The sequence below is a fragment of the Propithecus coquereli genome, unplaced genomic scaffold, assembly GCF_000956105.1.
Source record: "Propithecus coquereli isolate 6110/MARCELLA unplaced genomic scaffold, Pcoq_1.0 Scaffold165, whole genome shotgun sequence".
Taxonomy (NCBI): domain Eukaryota; kingdom Metazoa; phylum Chordata; class Mammalia; order Primates; family Indriidae; genus Propithecus; species Propithecus coquereli.
The window spans coordinates 4307509-4332110 of record NW_012141080.1 but is presented as its reverse complement, the minus strand read 5'-3'; the positions used below and the strand labels follow the sequence as shown (position 1 = coordinate 4332110).

Below are 24602 nucleotides of genomic sequence, written 5' to 3'. Positions count from 1 at the left end.
AATACCACACAGAAAAACAATTTTTAAAGCAAAGAAATGAGGAAGAAATCCAGCAGCTGATTTAGGATGAACTCTTCTCAATAATCTGTAACTATTAATAATATTAATAGTTTTTATATTTTTATTTAGCTAAAGATAATTCAAAACAATGGGGATGAGCCCTATAACTTGCCAGGCACTGAATAATGATCATCTTTTCCAAGCCAAGTCGCCAGTTTAGACGGCACGGGACTTGTGTATTACCCACCCCGCATCCTGTACGCCTTCCCCAACAGGCACACACTCATCACATAGAAGAAGGCGTCACACCTAGGGCCTTCCATCTGCAAAGGCAAATTATGGGATGTAAGCTTTTAGTATCAAAGGAGATTGGGGGAATTTCCCATAAGCGGCAAAGCTATATCAGCACATAAAGACGTTGAGTGGATTTGAGGGAGACTAAAAGTAGCTGGATTTCTGCAGAAGTCCTTAAAAGTGCAAACAATTTATTACTTAGCATCCTGGCCCATCGCTCCTTAATATCATGTCACGAAAACACAGGGTGTCAGTATCTATTAAAAGCACAGGAGACCAGGTACAGTGGTTCACACCTGTAATCCCAGCACTTTGGGAGGCCAAGGCAGGAGAATCACTTGAGGACAGGAGTTTGAGACCAGCCTCGGCAACATAGCGAGATCCTGTATCTACCAAAAATTTAAAAAATGAGCCAGGCATAGTGGTGAAAGCCTGTAGCTCCAGCTACTCAGGAAATTGAGGTAAGAGGATCACTTGAGCCCAGGAGCTCAAGGATGTAGTGAGGTATGATCATGCCTCTGCACTCCAGCCCGGATGACAGAGTGAGACCCTGTCTCTCTCTCTCCCTTTCCCTCTCTCTTTCTGTCTGTCTGTCTCTCTCTCTCAATATCAATAAGTAAACAAAATAAAAGCACAGCAAAGTGTGGAGCCCATGTGCCTAATACAATGGTTGGTACCAAGTGCTCCGTATCTGAAGACAGTGTTGAAGTCACTATTTCCGATGCTCATCAATAAGGCTACAGTGACACAATGCCATCAGTGCTTTCCTCATCCCTTTACTCCACGAGATAAATAGACCCAGTATTAACTCTACTGAAAACTGGAATCATTACAGCACTTCAGCAGCAAACTGTGTGGCAACAATCAACCAAGCATGCGCTCTCTCCCCAAAACATGCATATTCTATTACCTCTGGCTAATAAATCTTTTATTTTTACCCCTTATCTCCCTGGTTTCTCAATAACCATTTTGACATAAACTGTTGCTTGCTGTTCCTGATGACTAATCCCTTAATCATCTTTCCTAAATACATGCAAAGTGTATTTCTTTATAAATACAAAAGAAAACGCAATCACATAAATAATTAAGATGGCTTTTGAAATGACAGTTGAGTGCTAATACGAGCTACACGGGAAAATACTAATCAACAAACTAAATACACATCTATTAAAATGTAGGAGTCCAGGCATATGAAGACAGAAAAAGAATTCATTGCAACTCCATTTGAATCACGCCAATAAACATCCTCCCTAGAGCTCCTCTCCAGCCACTTAGAGAGGTTAAGAAAAGATCACTTTGCACTTTCATGTATAAATAAGAAATTATTATTGTTGTTGTTATTAATAGCAGCAGCTAACATTGAATTGAGCACTTAATCTAATCCCATAATGTGTTAATACTTTGCACACAGTCAATGCGTTTCATACAATCACCTATATCTCGACGTAGATATTATTATTTGCATTTTAAAGATGAAGAAACTGAGGTTTAGAGAAGTTAAGAAACTTGTTCAAGGTCATAGGATGTATCTGATTCTAATCTTCGCCATTATAATACAGCATTTTTATAGCCTTGGTTATCAGCCAGGGATGATTTGTACCCCCAGGAGACATCAAGTAATGTGAGGAGACATTTTTGGTTGTCACAACAGGGGTAGGGGGTCAAGGGTAGGGGAAACGGAGGGATTATTTTATATACTTCAGTCCTTAGTGAGTTCAATGTCAAACGAGCTCTAGGGCACTAAGGAGACCCAGCTTCTGAACTGAGGCCAATGCACCAAAAAGATGCCACCCCTTGAGGCACCCTGAAAACCTGCCTTCTTTGGACCTTTTGGGAATCTTGGTTAAATGCCCATGAAAAATCAAGAGTAGCTGAGCTGGATCCCTGTTGCATCCTCCTGGCTGATGGCATGTCATCCTAACTGGTCTCTAGGAAGACACGAAGTCTAGGCCAAGTTAAGAGACAAGTGAGCAAAGCGTGGGCTTGAAGTCTTTCATGAGAACCAAACCTTATCACCAAACCAAATGTATGTGAGTCACTCTTCCTGTATGATAGGCAAACAGCTTCAAGACCCATCCTAGGGAATCAGGGGTGGGTTAAATAACAACTCCAAGAGACAGCCACCTGCCTCGCACATTGGCTGTCTCAACCCTCAGTAGATGCCAGAGTTTCACAACACTCCTTGAGCTCCACACTTCACTAATGGTCACCCCCCGTCCCCCGACAACACGAGCTCTTCTGCGCTTCCTCTTTCACTCCTGACATGATAAATAGACTTAGTGCAGGCCTGGAACATGAGACATGTTGACCACTCGTAACAACTCCCCCCGCCTCAATCTGCCATGGCTGCTACTGCCAACAACTGGTAGAGAGGTGGGTAGGTGAGCTCAGGTCCGCTCACCCCTGCTCTACTCAGCCTCCTTCCTCCACAGGACTCAAGTTTCAGACCTCAAGTTTTAGAGACATAAATTTAGAAACTAAAATTTAGAAATCCCAAAGGGTGAGAGGAAGGAAGAACTGGGAGCCTCACTTAGGTCTCTCCAGAGCTCCCCCTTGGGACACTGAGGTCTTGCTGTGCCTTGATACCCAAGAAGCTATTTTTCTTTGCATGCAGTGCCCTTGGATGTCCTCGGATCTCAGGACAGGGAGTGGGACATGCCAGACCTCCATGAAAATCCCACTCTGATGAATACTGAGTGAAGGAAAGGATAGACCATGGCACTTCAGGGTTCAGACACACCTGTCAGTGTTCCAGACTCAGAGAACTCACATGGCATCCTAATAAGGACACGCTGCTGCTATGGAAAAGAGAATCGCCTCCATCTTGAAAACATGAAAAGATAAACTTCCTACTCAGCCAGCCACACACTGGCTCCTTGGGATACGCAGGAGAGAATTGGGCCTTGTCTTAGCAGTAAGGGGTACCAGTCTGCAATCCACATAAGGATGTGGATGAGGCAGACCACATCTGTGGACTGTGTAACAACACAGGCATGAGCCCCATATCCTCATTTTCTTTATTTAAATATTATTGGAGGCTAGATGGGCCTCCCCCTCCTCCATTTTTTCTTTCTGTTTTTTCAAAAAGAGATGCGGTCTCACTGTATTGCCCAGGCTGGAGTGTAGTGGCTATTCACAGGCACAATCAAAGCTCACTGCAATCTCAAACTCATGGGCTCAAGCAATCCTCCCGGCCCAGCCTCCTAAGTAGCTGGGACTACAGGAGTATGTAATCACACTGGGGTCCTCCTTCCTTTTTCAATTATGTTAAATGGATTGGTCTTTTAAGAGGATGGTTTACTTCTGCGCTGTCCATGTTATACCCTATTTTAATTGTTATCCTTTTTTCTCTTATTTCTAACTTTGGAGCATCTAAAACATCTCAGCAGGAGGGCATTTCCCCATGAAATAATTAGTAGTAGTAATAGTAGCAGTAATTACATATTAGTTCTTAATAATTTCTATATGGAATGTGTTTTTACTTAAGTTATATTTTATTAAATAGCTGGATCTCCCTAAAAGCAATTTAAGAGCTCAACAAAGGATATATTGAATGTAAAGGGTGATAGGGTAGATCAGAGTTGCTTCCTCTAAGAAATATGACCAACCCTGAAATTAATCACTCGAACAGCACCTAGAGATTTGGAAAGCAAAACCTGAAAGGTACGAAAGCTTATGATGCTGAATGTGGTAGAAAAGCCAGGCCCTGGGGTGCAGCAGAGAGACCTCGGGTTTGGAAACCCAATGGACTAAGCAAGAAGCACAGTGGCTGTATGCCTTTGGGCGAGTCCCTTGGCTCTTCTGTAAAATGGGAAAAAATGGGAAAAAACAGACTTTTACATCCCCCTGAGCAAGGGATATAAAGTGCCCAGCTCAGGGCACAGCACAGGACAAGGATTTTGGTAGATGGGGGTTGGGGGATGGTAGCTGTCCCATCGTGGATATGAGAAGAGCATTCCGCTGGCTAAGAGGCAGACATGAATGTTCTGGAACATGGCAATCCAAGACTATGCAGTGAAGGCAGGAAGAGAAAGACCAGGCAGAGAAGAACAAGCTGGCTAAGGAGGGATGAACCGAAGCCGAGAATGCCCGCAGAGCCTTGGCACGTGAGAGCCGACGCTGGGCCAAACAGCCCAAAGCCTTCTGAACGAGCTTTTGCTGCAACAAAAAACTTTGGATCATTGTGACAATCTCCTGTGAGGTGCCAATATGCTGCAGTACCTTCCCAGCCCGGATACTGATAGGATCCATCCCAGATGAAGTATGAACACACTTGAGCTGGCTAGCAGCTTGAAAAACTGGAGTTGATCAAGCTGACCTTGAGAAACACAAGGAGATGGTATTTAACAATATGCCAGATGACATCCCTGCACAGAGATGTGAGCTAAGGAAGGACCTGAAGGAAAGCTGACCAGCAAATGTCAAGGGTGAGGAAGTGCGGGGTAGCTGAGGACCAAGCCCAACAACGTAGGCCACCAAAGGAAGGTCTTAGGACTTCGCACACTCTCTGCATTATTAATAGTGCAATGATGCAAGATGCTAATGATGGCTTCTGGTGCTACATTTGAGCATTCAAAATCATAATCTGGGGGAAATGAAGAGCACAGTATAATAGCATAAACAGAGAACAAGTGAACAGATGAGAGATGATGAATGGATTGAGTTTCTTCAGCCTACAGCCTATAAAATCTAATTTGAACATTTGAAATGGCATATTGAGTATTAGTTTTGTTCCCATTCTTGTTTCCTTTTCCCATGTCCCTGACAATGAATGTTTTTGGATAATTCTTTCTCTGGGATTGCTGATCTACCTCAAGGTCCTATACAGTAGAGTAGAACTACACAATGATAAATTCTATCATGTGAAACTGACTCACAAGGACCCAATTGTGGGCTCAAAATGCAAGAAAGAGAGACTGAATGGTGGGTCTTTGAGACCATTCCATCCAATCTTCTTCATTAGAGATGAGGAAACTGAGGCACCAAATAGAAGGAGAGACATGCCCAAGTCCCACCAATTAGAGCAGATCCAGGAATTTCTGTCTCTATGCAGCAAACAACAGTTAAAAATAGAATGAAAGCAGATGAATCTATTCTCATACGTAGCGTATTCTAAGAAAAGAAGAGGATAAATTTAAAGATGCAAAAACAATTGTGTTTTAGCGTTATCTTCCAAGACAGGTTTAAACATTAATATCATTGTACAATATGGTTACTACAATAACACTAGGGCCACTGGGATTGTATGTTTCTAGTTTAAAATATAACATTAAATGGGCAAAGTTTTACAAGTTTAACACTCCTGGCTGCTAGACAACAGTTGCTTGTCTACATTGTCAGTCGAATGGAAATTGAAGTAACATGACTGCACAGCAATTGGGAAACTGGTACCAAAATTTTAAATGCATATGCCCCTTGAATCAAGGAGTCACCGTTTTTGCAAGTTTACACTGATGTCTATGTTTCTTTGGTTAAATCTGTCTTCCACAATAGGCTGAAAGCTCCAGAAACACGGTGGCAATGGCTATTGGTCCTAACAGTAGACCCCAGCACCCATCACAGTCATGCACTTCATAAGTAAGTGAATGAATGACAAGCGAATGAACGAATGCAGTCTATACTTCACGCTGAAGCCCAGTGAGCGTGTTAAAAAAGCAATCGGCTCACATCACTCTCTAGCTCACACTCTCTCACGTCTTCCTGGAGACCCTACCAGACGCCCTCCCACCCCCACTGGTACCTCTCCTACTTCTTCCCATTCCATTTGGCTCCAGCCACACCAGCTTCCCTGATGACCCTTGAATTCTCCAGGTCTGTTCCTACCACTGTGCCTTTGCACATGCCATTCCTACTGCTAAGAAAGTATCTTCTCTGACATTTGCATGGCTTACTTCTTTACTTCATTCAGGTCTCAGATCAAACGTCACCGCTTTGGAGGGCTCTCTGCTGAGCACCCATCTGGAAGAGCTCTGGCTGTCACTCCCCCTCTCTTCTGCTTGACTGTATTTATAGCAGCCTGACTTTATGTTAAACATTAAACTTGAATACCCCTTTATGGTCTATTTTTCCTACCTAGAAGGTAAGCACATGAGGGCAGGGATTTTGTTTTGTTTGATGCTACACCCTGAATCCCAAGAGTACTACAAGCCTTCAGTAAATGTTTATGCAGAGACATACTAACACCAACATCTACTCACAGAGAGAAGAGCAAAAAGCAGAGATAGGATTAAAGCCTATTCCCTTCTAATCTTAAAAACCATGAGATAACAACCTCCCAGTTGCATTCATGGGTGTTAACCACATTTTATTTTTCTTAATAAATGAGTACAATGAGTAAACATTTCCAAACCACTGACTAATAAAGTAGATGACTTTGACAATGAACTATAAACAAATGCATGGATAATACTGGGCCTGCTCATCCTTTCATTCATAAAATAAACAAAGTGAAGATGACTTTATAAATAAAGAAATGATTCCAAAAGCAATAAACTGTACACACTGCACTAAAATCTCCATGTGTTTAGCCCATCGTGTCTATTTGACAATTAAAGACGAAAATAGTCAAGTGCTTACCCATTCTTCTAAAATGCGTGACACTGCTTCATTGGCCCTTGCCATATTCCTACAGGCCAAGATCACGTGTGCACCATGGAGGGCAAAAGACTTGGCGGTTTCAAACCCTGTGGTTTAAAGGAAAGTCAACATTAGAAAACACAACATCCACACATTGAGTCATGTTCAGTGGCCTCTACTGAGTACCACTTGCATTATTCTGGTAGTTCTCAACTGGGGGCAATTTTGCCCCCAGGGGGCAGGTACAAATGTCTGGAGACATTTTTTCAGTGGCCACAACTGTGGGGAAGAGTGTTGGCCAGGCACAGTGGCTCATCCCTATAATATAGCATGCCGGGAGACCAAAGTGGGAGGATCTCTTGAGGTCAGGAGTTCGAGACCAACCTGAGCAAGAGCGAGACCCCATCTCTACTAAAAATAGAAAAAATTAGCTGGGCATGGTGGTGCATGCCTGTAGTCCCAGCTACTCAGGAGGCTGAGGCAGGAATATCACTTGAGCCCAGGAGTTTGAGGTTGCTGTGAGCTAGGCTGACGCCATGGCATTCTGGCCCAGGCACCAGAGCGAGACTTTGTCTCAAAAAAAATTTAAAAATTTAAAAAAAAAAAAAAAGAGTGCTACTGGCATCTAGTGGGTAAAGCCCAGGGATGCTACAAAACATCACAGGCCCCCATAACAAAGAATCAACTGGCCCAGACTGTCAACAGTGTGAGGGTGAGAAAACTTGCCCTATGGGCACAGTGACTTCAAAGTAGAAGGCCAAGCCATAGAAGAGTTCCCAGCATGGCCAGCAACAGTGACCAGATCCTTTACTAAAGGCATTATGCTCTGCTCTGTGACAGGTGTTTCCAGCACCTCCGCTCCCACCAAGGGTAGCCTAGGTTTCTTAGACCCACCCTCCTACTGAGAGCAATTAGAAAACTTGGACAAAATAAGACATGCTTGCTTGCACATGTATACACACACAGACACACATCTGTCTGAAGGCATCAGAAGGACACAATGACTGAGAAATTTTGTGGTCAAGATCTGAAAAAGTTGAAAGGCCAGCATTTGGCAGCTTTTTTTTTCCCTCAAGGCATATTCCAGTTCCAAAAGTAGTAGTTGAGAGCCTGACAAGATGGGCTGAGCTTCTGGCAGTCTCGTGGCATCAAAAAGACACAAATTTGAGTGCAGGGCCCTGGTAAATAAACCAAACTTTCGGTTGGGGTCTTAAAAGGATACTCAGGAGGCTGAGGCAGGAGGATCACTTGAGCCCAGGAGTTGGAGGTTGCAGTGAGCTACGATGGCACCACTGCACTCTAGCCTGGGAGTGACAGAGACTCTGTCTCAAAAAAAAAAGAAAAAGAAATGAAGGAAATCCTGCCATTTGTGACAACATGGATGAACCTGGAGATGTTACGCTAAAATAACCCAGACACAGAAAGACAATACTACGTGATACCTTTTATATGAGGAATCTAAAATAGTCGAACTCACAAAAGCCAGAGAGTAGAATGGTGGTTGGCAAGGGCTGGGGGAGGAGGAAACAAAGAGGCAGTAATCAAAGGGTACCAAGTTTCAGGTGTGCAAGTTGGAAAAGCCCTAGAGATCTACATTCACCACAGTGCCCACATTGTATTGTCCACTTAAACGTTTACGAACAGGGTAGATTTTATGTTGTGTTCTTGCCTCACATACACACACATACAGACACACACAATAATAATACAGAGGGAAGAGGAAACTTTTGAAAGTCACAAATATGTTTATCTCATAAATTGTGAAGAGGGCCTCACAGGTATATACACTTATCTTCAAACTCATCAAGTTGTACACAGTAAATACATATGGCTTTTTCTATGTCAATCAGACCTCAATAAAGTGATTTTTCAAAATTAAAGATAAAGAAAAGGACAGAGATCCTACAAACCCTAAGAAGATCTTAAGATCTGGCAAACAACTTTATACCAGTAAATTTAAAATATAGCTGAAAAAGACAAATGCCTAGGAAAATACCATAATACTAAAAAATTGTCACAAGAAGAAATAGAAAAACTGAAAAGTTCTCTATATTTAAAGAAAATGAATCCATAATTCAAAATCATCTCAAAAAGAAGATTTGGAAGGAAAAAGGAGAGGCGAGGAAAGTGGAGGGGGAGGGGAAAGAGAGGAGCCAGTCTAATTCCAGAGGCTGAACCCCAAACCATTGCTCTAAACTAGAAAACACCACATTTTGTAAGCTGTGGCGGAAGACCACAGAATACACAGTGCGACAACAAAGTGATCAATTCTACTGGGGAAGGCAACAATGTAATTCAGCCAAATCCATGTCAAATGACCACAAATTAATGTTTCCAAGATAATGTTAATACGTATGGAAAACCAGAGTATCATTATCTTACTGAGATCACCATGTCAGAGAGCTCAGTAAAGTTCATTCATTCATATCACTTCCACAGATCTAATCTTCATGGAGAGCAGTCTATTTATGTAACCTACTTCTCAAGGAACGTCGGCACAGCACAGAGAAAAATTCGAACTCAGAAGCTGAACACACTTGTGTTGATGCCAGCTTTAACCACGTACCAGCTGTGGGACCTCAGGCTGCAACTCTAACCCATCAGAAACTCAGTTATCGTTCCTGTAAAATAAGGAATAAATGATAAACACGTACTAAGAGCCTAACATAACCATAGTAGGTGGGCAACAGATGTTAATTGCCTGTTCTTTCCAAAATCCTGGTGTCCTAATCCTATGCTTCTTACATGATTTGTATGACCTACCAAATACAACACAGTCACTATGACTGAAAAATTAAAACTCTCTTGGCCAGCTGTGGTGGGTTACACCTGTAATCCCAAGACTTTGGGAGGCTGAGACGGGAGGACTGCTGGAGGCCAAGAGTTCAAGACCAGCCTGGGCAACATAGTGAGACCCCATCTCTACAAAAAAAAATTAAAAATTAGCGGGGCATGGAGATGCATGCCTACAGTCCCAACAGCTAGGGAGGCTGAGATGGAAAGATTGCTTGAGCCCATGAGTTTGAGGTTGAATTGATCTGTAATTGTGCCACTGCACTCAAGCCTGGGAGACAGAGAAAGACCCTGTCTCTTAAAAAAAGAAAAAATTAAAGCTCTCTCCTAGATCTGTTCACAACAGCTACCCAAGAGCTAAATGGCTTTAGTATCAACTTGAATGCAAAGAAATCAGCTAGAGGCTACTCCCTTCCATTTGCCCAAATACTGGCTCTGGAGCACAACTGAACTTCAATATTGAGACAACCTGAAGTTATTTTTCAAGATTTTACCAAATTCTTTATTCCAAAATATCCGCTTATGATCTAAGGATGACTTCTGATACTTAGATGCTAAAACAATGCACACGAGATTTCAAATCTGAAATATTTAACACCTCAATCTGTTTGCCTCCTCTTTGGTGTGTATGGTAAAAGTTGTGAAGCCCCATCTCCAAGCTATGAGGCAAGAGGACGATAATCTGAAATTTACTCATTTTTACCCATGATGCCAATGTTACCCCTTATCCCCAGTGAGCCAAAGGCACCTAGATCACTTTGGAGAAGAGAGAAGTAAAACACCAGGTTTTGGAGCCCAGCTGTTCCAACACCAGCTGGGGGTAGGCACGGGATGAATTCTTGCTGACTGATGTACCGCATCAATCAGGCTAATGAAACGCTGATGGCCATATGGAGGAAACATGAAGCAGCCACACACCACCTCACTTGTAAGCCTTCTGCACCAGAAGACCTAGGAGAAGATGGTGGACTCCGGGTCGGTGCAACGATCAGAAATATTTTTCCTCACATTCTCATCAGAGGGTATTAAAAGAAAAAATGACATAGGAGACTGGGGAAGATGGTACACACAATTCTTAGTCATTCGTTAGCAACCATATTTTTAAAGGATTGAGAAAGCACCGATAGAATGCAAGGCCAGGCAGGCCCTAGAGCTTTATTTATCCAACTTCCCAGGGTAACAGTAAACTCCCTGAGCCTTCTGCCCTTTTCATCTCTGTATTTCACAGAACTAGCACCCTGTAGTATTCAGTAACTACCTGCCAACGGAATGAATGGTTCTCGCGGACTGCTAAGAGGCCGCAATTCTGGACTATTTTAAAACAAACCAAGTTGTTTCAAACTGCAACGCGGATGGCCTTCTAACTTCCTTTTTAATAATGAATAAATATTAAAACCCTGCAAAGATACCGCTCTCCGCAGTTTTGAATGACACTGCCAAGAAATCTGTGGGGGAAAAATGTACATCCTTTTTCTATCAGGTTTTATTTTCCCAAACAAACCTGTTAAAGTCACGCAATCTCACTTGACAAGACAGCCTATGGCAAAGGACTTTTTATTACCAAAAGGGGCACATCTGATAGGATGGCAGCAACAGGCTGGAGGCACAGGCTTGCGCCCTTCTCTCCTTTAGAGAATTCCTGACTGTATTCGTGTGTAAGCCGTCTGTCGCTGTGTCCTGTAAAATTATACTCTGGGTCTTAAGTCTTCCTTTATCTAAGCAACGAATTACACGTTGCTAGTCTACTTTTAAAAGCTGCACTAGACAACTCCATTTTCTTATTCTTTACAATTGCCTTTGGAGCAAAAACAAACCACGGCTATTTCAAAAAAGATGATGGTTTAAGAGGAAGGACAATAACACTTTTATAGTAAACCATATCTCTGGAGTGTAGCATTTTATAAAAAAAAAAAAAAAAAGTTTAATAATGCCACCTATTGCTAAAGTCCTGGATAAAGCCCGTGAGAATAGCATCCCTCACTCTCGTAATACTGCAGCTGATGGCCAGTTTAATTAGCTAAATGTAGTAGTGCTAAGCCAATTCTGCACAGTGCCAAAGTTTGTGCAAAATAATGAAGGCAATGGTTTACTAAATTTAATAACCTGATTCATCTTATAAAAAATTAACTTTATGACAATGTTTAAATTGAACCAGCTTAACTGCATGGAGATAGCAAGAGTGTGTTCAGAAGAATATTTAAAGTTAATAATATAAATAAAATAAAGGAAGATATTTTAAAACAATGGGCAGCATCAGTTTTTCTACTACTTGTTACATCTAATCCGATCAGAAAAATTCAGTGGCCATGGAGGTTTAATATCTTACTGTTTTTAAGCTTTCAGTACAAACATTCAAGTATTATAAAATGGAAAATGTACCCCCCCAAAATTAAATACCTGCTTATCTTACCATAGTTCTCATTCGCTAGATTAGAGGTTACAAACTGGTGATCACAGGTAAGTCAAGTCCACTGACCTGTTTTCTTTGGGCCACACTTTGTCTTCCTTCCTTCCTTCTTCCATTCCTCCTTCCTCCCTCCCTACCTCCCTCCCTTTTCCCTACCTCCTTTCATTCCTCCCTTTCTCTCCTCTGCCCTCTCTTCCTGTTTTTTTTTTTTTTAACATTACGCCATAAGATCTTCCTTCCTTCCTTCCTTCCTTCCTAACCCGAATTAATTGCCAGTATTAAAAAGTTGGGGAGATCACATAATCCAAAGCTAGACATCCAACTTCTCTGAAAGAGCTTACAATCAGAGCACACTGGGCCCCCAATCCCACTTGGTGACAGTCAGGAGAGCTCAGGAGTCGCTGCCAGCTGGAGATGGGGTTTGGGCTCTCTGGGTGACCGTGGTCACCACCCTTGCTACTGGCATTACCTGCTCAGCCACTGCAAACACCTGATGCTCAGGTACACACTACCTGGGGAAGACGATGACTCAAGCCTTACCACAAAACAGCCTCAATCCGAACAGTCACATCAAAATCACCAAATCTCAAAGACTGTTTCCCACTGACCTAGTTGAGATCTTATTTAAACCATGTCAAATCCTACTCTGTCAAGCGTGAGAAGATCGGGATGCTACCTACACCCTGGAAACCCTGGCAGAGGCACCGGCATCCGGTGCTGCACAGACAGAGAGGCGAGAGGGTAATGACTCAGGGATCTGCAGGATTCAGATGTGCGGTGCGAGCTCCTTTGCATTTCCCAAATGTCGCTGAGTGGCAGCAAGAACTCTGGGCCAAGCACTACGGTGGGACCAAAGGAGATAAGGATAAACCAGACAAGCAAAAAGGCAGGATTCATGGCAAAAAAGGATCAAGGACTGGTGAGCAGCTCCACGTGAATAAAGCACAGGGACTGCAGCGGAGATGAAACCCCGCACGCCAAGCTAAAACCCGGGGACTCCTCTGCAGGTGGTGGGCGCCTGGGAAAGAGTGGGGGCAGGGAGTAACACTGTAAGTCATTATTATTATTTTATCCATTTAAGGCACCTCCAGTGCTCATGCAGATGCTGGACTGGCTAAAGAGATTGCAGCCTTGTGACCAGCCACGAGGGAACAAGATGTCCTCTTGTGCTGAGCAGTGAACAGTATAAATTAGAAAACCACTTAGCAAGCAAAAACCCTACAAAGCTGGTGACTGCCTAAGTCTAGTGACCCCTGGGCCACTGGTGAGCTTGGTGATTTGTTCACCCAGACAGGGAACACAAAGGGAGGAGTGGTTTGTGCACAGTGGTGGAAGGGGACGGAGAAGGTGGTCACACCCCACGAGACACACTGCTAGGCCGGAGAAGTGGGGATAGAGTTGCCTACAGATTCCTCAGGGACCAAAAACATTAGGGTGGAAACCCAGTCTCCGCAAATACTGACAAAGCTCCCAAGGAAGTAGGAGCTAAGAACAAGGCAGCTTCTTTTCCCGATGCCAGGAAGGTTCCTTCTGGTTTGAGTTTTTTAATTTTCTCCATGTTGTGGATGTACTTGGGCAGTGTCCCCATTTACTGTAAATTATGGTTTTAATTATCATTTTTATTAAGATGCCCAAAGGAGTTGGGCTTACAATACCCGTAATTTCTAATGGGTTGTTATTATTAATTTATAATTGTGAAACACTGGAGACAAATGTTACTTGTAACTGTGCACAATTAAAAGGCCACAGAGATGGTGATTTCCACCCCTCCCCACACACACACCTAGAACACACCACTAAAGCAATTTTTAGGAACCAATCAACAAGTTGCAGAATCTTCCAAGCACAGTCCTCTCTTTCCCTGGAGATCTGCTGGCATGTATAGACAAGAAGATAAAACCTAATGTCTTTCACCTTGAGTTAGATTTTGGGACAACTCAAATTTAGGGACAGTTTTTGTGTCAATAAACTACTGGCTTTATGGATGGATATAAGTTACTCCTACACCCTCCTATAAGTAGAAAGACCACACTTTCCAAACTGATCTGATTAATGTAAATGAAATTATAGTGACATGACATTGACCGTGATATTGAAATTCAACTCTCCCAGGGCATTTTCAGATGAAGTCCTAGGACGTACAGTCACCACGACTATAAGGTCAATGCCACATCTGCGATGACCAGATAATCCATACTGCTGTTTCTGTAGTTACTTTAATTACCTAAATGATCACATTTACTTTCCTCACCACTTCAATTATGTAGTTTTCAATTCCAAAGAGTTAGAGATGGGTCTCACCAAACACCATCCACAGCTGCCAACTCTTAAGAAATTACGAAACCACACAGGTCTCCCCAGAGGAAAATAAGTCATGACCAGCCCTGCTTTTTAAATGTATGTGTTCTATATAGCAAGCAACAAGTAGCACACTGAGCTTCCCAAATATCCCTTATAACATTAATACATCTCAAATACATTTACCAAAAAAAAAAAGCTGCCAATTCAAGAGATGAGAATACAGAAGTAGGAAATGAATCGGTTCCCATAGAATATCTTTTTAAAATACACCAGGCTGCATCTATGTGCTTTGGGCAGAACAAGGCTGAGGCCGTAATGTTTTGCAAAGCTATACAATAAATCCCAAATGACTGCATAAGATCTCATAAGAGGCATGACTGACCCCCAGGCTGGCTACTAGTGCTGCTGCCACCGTGCTGGGTGAGTAAGTTCTCATCTGACCTGCCAGTGACAGTCCTGGTTAGGAATCACAGTGAGAAAACTGCCTAAAGATTACAATTAACCTGGTCCTAGGCAGGCCCAGTGAACACAGATTCTGTAAGGGCAACTAAATTGAGCAGGGCATTAGTGGTGGAAACGGTGTGAAGGAACCAAGCAACCTCATGTATTAATGGGGGAGGAGGGCATATAAAATGGCTCAACATCTTTGGGGGCATTTGGGCCATATCTGTCAAATTTGAAATGGACATGCCCTTGGACCCAGCTATTCCAGGATCAGAAATTTATCCTACAAATAGACTCACCACTTAGGCAAAAATGTGGGAGGAATATCCAATACAGCATCATTTATAACAGACGGCAGCCGACCTAAATGTCCATCAGCTAGGTTAAATAAATTACACGGCAAGCATAGAACAAAATACTGTGCTGCACTTAAAATGAATGAGGCGAAATGATATGGAGATGAAAAGAAATATCTCCATGTTATGGTATTAAGAAAAAAAAGTCAAAAGACAGAAGAGCATGCATGGGAAACCCAATGTCGGGGAGCCATGTGGTTGAGCAGGCGCTGACGTTGATTACTTCGGTACAGAGGTGAGGAACATTTATTGTGCCTTTTATAACATCTGTGCTATTTCAATTTTTAGCACATGCATGTATGTTTGTTATAGTAAGAAAGTAAAAATAACAAACTGAATGATATCTAATTGGCAATTTATAGGACTTTATGAATTTTAATAAAGAGCAATCAAGGCAAGTGAGAAAAAAAGGGAGGAACCTGTTACTCTTCCAAACTAAGTATTTTCTGGGAGGCCTGACTTGCAGAGAAGACTGTCGAAACATCCAGGTGGGCGAGAGGACTTGGGAGTGTTAATGTACGCTGGGCACCATGAGTGCTTGACAAAATACATCAGTTCTAAGGTGTTCGTCACAGAAACCCTAGAAGTGTCACTGTCATCATTTCATATTAGAGAAAACCAATGATCACAGGAGTTAAGGGACTCACAAGATGAGAGGGCAAAAAAGGGGCTGGACCCAAATGGGCACTATGGCCTGAGCTCAAGCAGGTGCACCCACTCCATCATCTGGTCCCCAAACTACCACCATCGCCATGTCACCAGAGGTTTGTGACATTGTGATTCAGCATGAAATACACATTGGGTCTTCACCCAGGTTCCTGGCACAGAGCTCCTAAAACCCTTGAAATATGCGGAGCCATAGGGATGACAGCAGTGTCTTTTGTTACTCATAATAAGCCCCTGTCAATGATGCCAGAGTTCATGCTAATGAGGTGACTCTTGAAGGATGGGGGTGGTTGCCAGAGGAACCAATCACGTGATTAGAGGGTTAGAACTTTCAGCTTATCAGCACCTCCCCACCCCAACCTGGGGGAAAGGGGAGGGGCTGGAGGTTGACTTAATCACCAATGGCCCGTGATTTAGCCAGTCTTGCCTACCTAACAGCCTTCATAAGAACCCTGAAGGATGGGCTTGGGAGAGGTTGCTGAACACATGGAGGTACCTGGTGGGTGGTGTGCCCAGAGAGGGCACAAGGGGTACCTTGCCCTGTGCACCTCTTCATCTGGCTGTTCATTTTCATTCTCTGTAATATCCTTTATAATAAATCAGTAAACATAAGTAAACATTTCCCTCAGTTTTGTGAGCCATTATAGCAAATCATCAAACCTAAGAAAAGGGTTGTGGTAACTTCTAATTTGTAGCCAGTTGGTCAGAAGTGCAGGTGGCAGCCTGGGACTTGTGCTGTGTCTAAAGTGGGGGACATCTTGTCAAACTGAGCCCTTAACCTGTGGGGTCTGTGCTAACCCTGGGTAATTAGTGTCACAACTGAGTTGTATGATACCAGTTGGCATCTGGTGAGTTGGAGAATTACTTACTATGAGGGAAAACCCCACACATTGGTGTCAGAAATGTTCTGTTTGAAAGCGCAGAGGAAGATTTTTCCTTCCTGTAGGGTTATAGGCACAAACTGGAAGGAGCCCCTTGAGGGCAGCAGAAAGCAGCCTAGAACACTCTTACCAGCCTCTAGCCCCACAGAGCCTCAACTGTCTTTTAAATATGATTTATAGAATTTGATATGTATTCTCTGTAGATTTTAGTTTTTTGAGATAAGGTCTCCCTCTATTGCCCAGTAGAGTGCAGTCAGTATTGTCATCAGTGGCGTCATCGTAGCTCACTGCAACCTCAAATGCCGCTCAAGCGATCCTCCTGCCTCAGCCTCCCAGAGTGCTAGGATTACAGGCATGAGCCACCGTGACCAGCCCTCTCTGAGGATATTATGGGATATATGTTCCTCATCTTACATGTACATTCTTGGCATGCTTGTACAATTGATACATGCTCGTACAATTTAAGCTAAACTTACTAAGCAGTTGCACTGAAAGAGAGAGAAGTGGTCCGTCAACAGCTGGCCAGTGCCTCTTTTAGTGTCATCATGTCAAGACAAAGAACTGAGGTCCCCCAGCTACTTTATTACATACATGTATTTACTTTAGGGAATCTATCCCCAAACTGTGATGCATGAGCAAATTTTCCTCTCTCTTATTTAATATTTCATCATGGGGCTCAGAATTAACACCATCTTTTGCTTTCACAAACATTTCTCTGCGTAAAGCCTGTGAGATGGGATCACTAATATACAGAAATAAAAATTTCTCTCCACATTCTTCTAAGGTCTATAATTTAAAATTACAAATTTCATTTAACCCCACCTTTATACTTCCAACAAATAAGGAACACTATTAACACCATGGACGTTATAAGTTACAGTCAAATTTTTTCTTTAATTTCTAAAAGAAATTAAATAATTTCTCAAATTGGTGCCTTAAATAAAGTTAAAATTAATTTAACTTTATTAAAGTCAAATATAAAGATTCCTCCAATAAAGAGAAAATGACATAACACTGAAGTTTTAACAAGGTGTACATGACACTTTTATAAACTTGTCCCAGATCCTTAGGAAGAAAAATAAAACAGGACCAAAAAAAAAAAAAACACAAAGACCTCCTCATAAAAATTTTCTTAAATCCAGCTTTTTATATATAGAAATCACTATGTCTTTTAAAGGCTGTGAACAAGATTCAGCTTCTTTTGCTCCCTGGCATCAATACAAGAAAGAACGCGATGGCTCTGTAATTTCACACCCTACACATGCTGTTTGGCTCAAGTTTATGTTCTTCAGCAGGCAATCCTTTTTTTAACTAACAAATGACACTCACACGGGCACGCACGTGCACACACGCGCACATGCACACACACCCATGATCTCGCCTCATATAATTCTGTACTCGCACCAGTATCTACGGAGAGAACCAAAGTGTTTCTGAGTGTTTAGAAGTGGAAAGATTTACCCTGAAGTTTGGCCTTTTTTCTTTGATGGATTAATTTATAGCCACTTTTAAGAGGAAAAGAGAACTCAACTCTGAATTTGCAAGCGCACCGTAATATATTACTGAACGTTTCATTGTTTTCACAGCTGGGAGAGGATTTCCTTTCACTACCGAGGCCTTCGTTCCTCTTTCTCGTCTGCTGGAGACAGGGTTCTTTATGATTTAGAGCACACAGGCCAGCCACCAGGGTCCTGAACCCGCATCCCTCCAAAAAGGGACCCCTTTCTTTGACTTTCTTAATGACCAAGGGGGTCATGAGCAGCCTGTCTCCCAGCATATTTTCCACTCCTATCAATTAAGAAGCGTTTAAGAGGGAATTGTTTAAAAAATTATTTTTTTTAAAAAAGACCTTCTTCATTCCATTGAGAGTTCCCAGAAATGAAAAAGCCTGCTCCATCCTGCGTCGTCAATGTGGACAATGCACTCTCTAATTCAAGTGCCTTCTTTTTTTAATTTCAGATCGACCTTGGCTCTCACCTTTAAAAAAGTGGTATATTACTTTGCCTCTTGAAAAGATTAAATTCTTTATGCTTCCCAAGAAATGTGGAGGTGCTCAAAACACAATGTTGGGAAAATTCAGCACTTTTCTGAGGCTCACTTTTAAAGTATCCAAATTGAGTTTTCATTCTCCATCGCTTATAACTTTTTAAGATGCAACTTCTCAAAAATATGACTTAAATTCAGTCCCTAACGTTAGATGAACGGCCATGGAGTTCCATTAACAAGGCCCACCAGGACCTTGCCTAAAATCAATGACTCCTACAACTCCAAACAAAATTGGTAACTGCACATTTACTGTGGTTGGTCAGGAAGCAATAATGAATAAAAGAAAAGATTTGCTCAAAACGTACAATAAAGAGGCAAAAGGTAAAAAAACTTAAAGCAAATTGAGTTTAATACAAAAACACCCAAAGGATAATGCTTGTCTTGTCATTATTTTTAAAAGTACTTCTGATAATCTACATAACCAGATCACTGTCTTGGATAATATCTTTAATAGAATTAATTACTTCTTTGAGTTTATAAAATCTAATAGTGGCTTAGCTGTGTGTTTGTGACTGTTGTTGTTGCTTTTTAAACACAAATACTGACACTATCTCAATTCAACTTGAAAACATTTAAAATAAACCATAAGCTTCTGCTACTGGTGAGTTCTCTTGCAGTAGCCGGCCCAGGACAGTCCCGAGTGGAAGGCGCTGGCAACGTCAACTTTCAAAAGGGGAAGGAAATTAAAACTCTTCCCCTCACTTCTTCACATGTCGGAATACACACAACAAAGCACAAAGAATCACTACTGGTTTGACGCTTACCTTTTTGGTATAACACACAGCAAATACAGTGCCTGGGTCCCCGCAGGGCATACCACTGCTAAAAGAAATTTTCCATCCTTTGTAAGCTATCTGAGAAGATCTGCTTGAACAAAATCAGACTCACTGGAAGGGAGAGGAGGGGAAGGAGTTTCTAGTTTGATAAGATTTTGTTTTGGGATACCGTGGGGAGGGATTGCTGAAACATACCAATTTTAAAATCTATACCTCTCAGGAAACGTGTAATCTAACCATCAACTGTGATCAGGCACCTGCTTGGCATGAAATGTAAGAGGGGCACAGAGCGCCTTCCAGCTGAGGCTGATTTTGCCTGACTCCTCTGGGGACTCAGCCAGCTGTAAATTTTTATTTGGTTCCCCTCTCCCAGCTGCTGCCTCTGGGCCAAGAGGTAGGAGCCCCAACATATAGGTAATGTGAACGATCAGGGATTAGGCTCAACTTAAATTCAGAAGGGAGAGAAAGAGCTCTGAGCTGGTGAAGGCATTGGAGCCCTGACAGAGGATTCCCATCCCAACTCAGCTGGCACACCAGGGTCTCAGCTCCCAGCACTGGGGACCCAGACACTGGAGGAGCAGCCACAGAAAGATCCCAGTGGAGATTTCCCTTCCTGGATTAGCCAGCTTGAGGAAGCATGCTCAACTAGATGCTTACTTGGCTCAAACAAGCATCCTGCCCGGAAGGACACATTTTAAAGTCTCTATCAAGGCAAGGTAATACTTGATTTCTTTCAGTGCTTTGACACGGAGATGGAAAAGGAAATAAAAAATGGATGAAATCAAAGAACTTCTTGGTGAAGAAACAGATCAGGAGTCTCACTGGTTGTTAGGGACTGAATTGCTTCCCCCTAAATTTATATATTGAAGTCCTAACCCTCAACGTGGCTGCATTTGGAGATGGGGTGGTATTGAAGGAGGTAAATGAGGTCACAAGGGCAGAGCCCCAATCCAACAGGATTGGCATCCTTATAAGAAGAAAGAGGGACACCAAGAATGGGAGCACAAGAGGATAGACCATGTGAACACACAGTGAGAAGGCGGCCGTCCGCAAACCAAGGAGAGAGGCCTCGGGAGAAACCAATCCCTCCCAACACCTTGATCTTGGACTTTCAGCTTCCAGAACTGTGAGAAGTAAATTTCTGTTGTTTCAGCCACCCAGTGTATGGTATTTTGTTTGGGCAGCCCTTGCAGACTAACACACCTGTGCTTTTGACTAGGTTTCTTTGTCGAAAAAAAGAAATCACGATGTTCTCTAAGCTTCCCAGACTCAATTACTAGGGAAGTGAGAGCAAAGTATTTATGTCATCCCTAAATTAGACAAATAAATGAGGTGGAGTGGGTAGGACTTCTGACTGAAATCTAACTTCTCCTTGGAATTTCTCTTAAGAAAATTGAAAAACAGACCTGCAAATGAAAGAGAGATCTAGTTCCTTGCTACTCAAACTATGGTACCCGGACAGGCAGCAGCATCTGGGAACTGGTTATAAATGAAAATTTTCAGGCCCCGTCCCAGACCTGCTAAATCAGAGACTTGAGGGCAGACCAGCAATCTGGGCTAACAAGCCCTCCAGGGGACTCAGAGGCGCCCTCCAGGTTGAGAATCTCGGGTCTTGTCAATGCTTACACTCACCTTCTCTAGCAACACATTTGGTCTAGGGCTTCAATATAACACACGACTTTCACATCATTGTCCCATTTAAACCTCAACACCATGGCACATGATGCCATCACCCCGGTTGTACAGATAAGGACACTGAGCCTCAGAACAGCCAAGATCAAACAGGTAGCACGTGGAAGGGGAAAGGCTGGACTCCAGGACCTGCGCCCCTAAAGCCCCTTTCAGATATCTCATGGCAAAGCTGGTTCAAGTTTTCTCTTGGAATGTTGGTTTTCCTGAATCTCACAATAAGAAAACATGTACACACCTCCTCTTCCTGGGATCATGCTATTATCATTAAAAATAAACAAAACTGAAGTTATTTCGTTTCTTTGTTGCTGAAATCACAAAATGAGATTCTTAGGGGAAGCATAAGTGTCACTCTTTGAAGTCAGACAAACCTGAGTCAGAATCCCATGTCCTGGCCAGGCTCAGTGGCTCACACCTGTAATCCTAGCCTTCTGGGAGGCCAAGGCGGGAAGATTGCTTGAGTTCAGGAGTTCGAGACCAGCCTGAGCAAGAGCGAGACCCTGTCACTATGAAAAATAGAAAAATTAGCCTGGCGTGGTGGTCAGTATCCATACTCCCAGCTACTCAGGAGGCTGAGGCAGGAGGATCATTTGAACCCAGGAGTTTGAGGCTAAACCCAGGAGAATGATGATGCCACTGCACTCTAGCCCAGGCAGCAGAGTGAGACTGTCTCAAAAAAAAAAAAAAAAAAAAAAATCCCACCTTCATCGCTTTCTGGTGACCTTTGGGCCTTAGGAAGAATACTTAATGTTATAGGTAGAACTGTCTATACCCTCCCTGAAAAAATTAATATGTTGATATCCTAACCCCCAGTACCTCAGAATGTGGCCTTATTAGGAGAGCGCCTTTAAAGAGGTGATAAGTTAAAGTGAGGTCATTAGAGTGGCCCCTAATCCATTATGACTGGCATCCTAAAAAGGGGACTTGTGGACATAGCACACGGGGAGAACAGCATGTGAACATGGCCATCAGCAAGCCCCGGAAAGAAGTCTGGAACAGAGTCTTCCTCACAGACCTCAGAAGGGACCAAGCCTGCTGACACCTTGATTTCAGACTTTCAGACTTGTAGCCTACCAAACTGTGAGACAATACATTTCTATTGTTTAAGCCACCTGGTTTGTGGTATTTTGTTATGGCGGCCCTAGCTATGAACCTCTGTTTCCTCATCTGTAAAAGGGGAATATTAAGAAGGTATATTCTCACGGGCTGTTAGGAAAATCAAATGAAATAATCGTGCAGAGTTCTTGGCAATTGGCACATTCTCAATACATCGCACTTATTAATAATATAACATTAGCTAACGTGTTCTCCATGTGAGTTATATCTCAAATTCTCCTGTGGAAATTTAAAAATCTGTCCAGAAGACAAATAGAATAAATGACTCTTAGCTTCTCCAGCTATGCTATCCAACTATTTGTCACCAGTGCCCCAACCACTTCCAAAAAGTGGTTTAAGATAGTATGTGATAAACGATCACATACAACACAGGATTTTAAAATAATCGGTGGTTGCCTGGGGAGGAGTGGGTAAGGAAGACTGACAAGTTGTCTGGGGCAAAGGGGTAGGAGGGAAATTTCTGTAGAGATGTAAATTTTCTGTATCTTGATTGGAGTGGTGGTATACAGATTTGTTGAATCATTCATGTGTACAAAATGCGTGAGTTTTATTTTATGTAAATTATACCTCAAAAAGTTGATTTTAGGGAGGAGCCAAGATGGCGGACGAGAAAAGCCGCCAGTCAGAGTGTCTCTGCGAAAAAGACAAATTTTAGAAGAAAGAGAAAAAAATAAACTAGCAGAGAAACATAGATTGGGTGAGGGTCGGAAGGAAGGGTGCCCGAAACTACAGGAGACTCCACGGGAAGACGCTGTGGAGGAGAACTGGAAAGAGAAAGGTCCCGAGAGGCTTGGAGACCAGGACACGGGTAGGTGGAGCGGTTAACTTTCCCCTCCCTTGCATCTCGGACTGCTGGTGGGCTCCCGAGCGGCTGGAGAGACCTGCCGACACCAGCCCAGAGACAGCTGCCGCCAGTGAAAAGTGGCCTCTTGCGGACTCAGTGCCGGGCTCCCAGCCCCCTCGGGGCACATCCCTGGGCGCAGACCCGAGCCTATCGGCAGACACCATAATACTCCATTCTCTCCTTCCCCCTCCCTACTCCTGGGTGCCCAGAGAGACAATTTAGCCATCACACAGAGGCATCTCCAAGGAATGGGACCTTTCGTTTTGGGGCCCTACAGCAGACTGAGGGGTACTCAGACTGTGAGCTCCCTGCCCGCCAGCCCTCCCAGGTGCTGCTTGCTTGGAGAGCGGGGCAAATCCCGAGGTGGAGTGAAATCGATCCAGCTTGGGCACCCTGTAGGGGTGCTTGAATCACCATTCAAGACCAGCACCCCTCCCCCTGGCAGGGTCAGGGATTGATCTCCAGGGCCCCGGGGACAGGCCTGTAGACCAGACCCCACACACCCAGGTCAGGATCACACTGCCCTGGGGCACAGAGGAGAGATCTGTGAAAGAGCCTACTGAGGAGTGTGCGCCTTCAGGGGCAGATCAGAGTGTCTGAGCAGCAACCCTCCTCCCAACAGAGGGCTGTGCACCCAGCTAAGGCTGCGATCCCAGGCAGGGACCCTCCCAGCCCACGTCACAGCCAGGGGAAATCCATCCGCCTGAGGTCCCCCTTGCTGGCAGAGGCCTGGGAGAGGCCATGGAAAGGGGGAGGGTGGAGGGGAGTGAGACCTGCTCTGGAGTGCGGGTCTTGGACAGCCCCACCTCCCAAGTCCAGACTTTCAGCTGAGTGGAGCCATTTCAGCCCTTCCCGGAAGCTTTGCACAGAAACAAACAACAGACCTTTGACCCCTGCTAACAGTGGTTGTGGAGCCTGAGGACAGGCTCACCCAACCCAGCACCACCCAGACTCACTCTTGGTCCTGCCCCCACTGAGGTGGAGAATAAGGACACACCTGGAAGTCCCAGGTCCACACCCACCACCCCAGGCACAAGAGGGCCTCTCTAGAGGAACAAGAGCTGGCTACAGGACCCAAAAACAGCACTGCAGCTCGCTCCTCCCAGCAAATGCCACCTACTGACAGGGAGGTCATCCTACACACCCTTTTACTGCATCTACTGATTCATCACAAAGAGTGTGGTCGAATCTTACCCACAAACACCACCTACTGGCTCAAAGACTAAACAAGGAGTGTCATTATCCAAACAAAAATCTAAAGGCAAGAAGGAACAACTGATCCAGATGGGAAGGAACCAGAGAAAGAACTCTGAAAGTATGAAGACTCAAAAGGAAAGCACACCCCCAAAGAGGAACAACAGCTCCCCAGCAATGGACATTAACCAAACTCAGAACACTAAAATGACAGAAGAA

The 24602-nt window shown here is 43.5% G+C and overlaps 1 protein-coding gene across 1 annotated transcript in view; it reads right to left on the bottom strand.

The window, feature by feature from the left end:
• Positions 1–24602, bottom strand: part of WWOX (WW domain containing oxidoreductase) — a 969168-nt gene that overhangs the window by 895198 nt on the left and 49368 nt on the right. The window contains exon 5 of the mRNA XM_012641578.1: positions 6871–6977. Within this exon, the coding sequence (XP_012497032.1) occupies positions 6871–6977 (107 nt within the window). The remainder of the gene's footprint in view (positions 1–6870; positions 6978–24602) is intronic.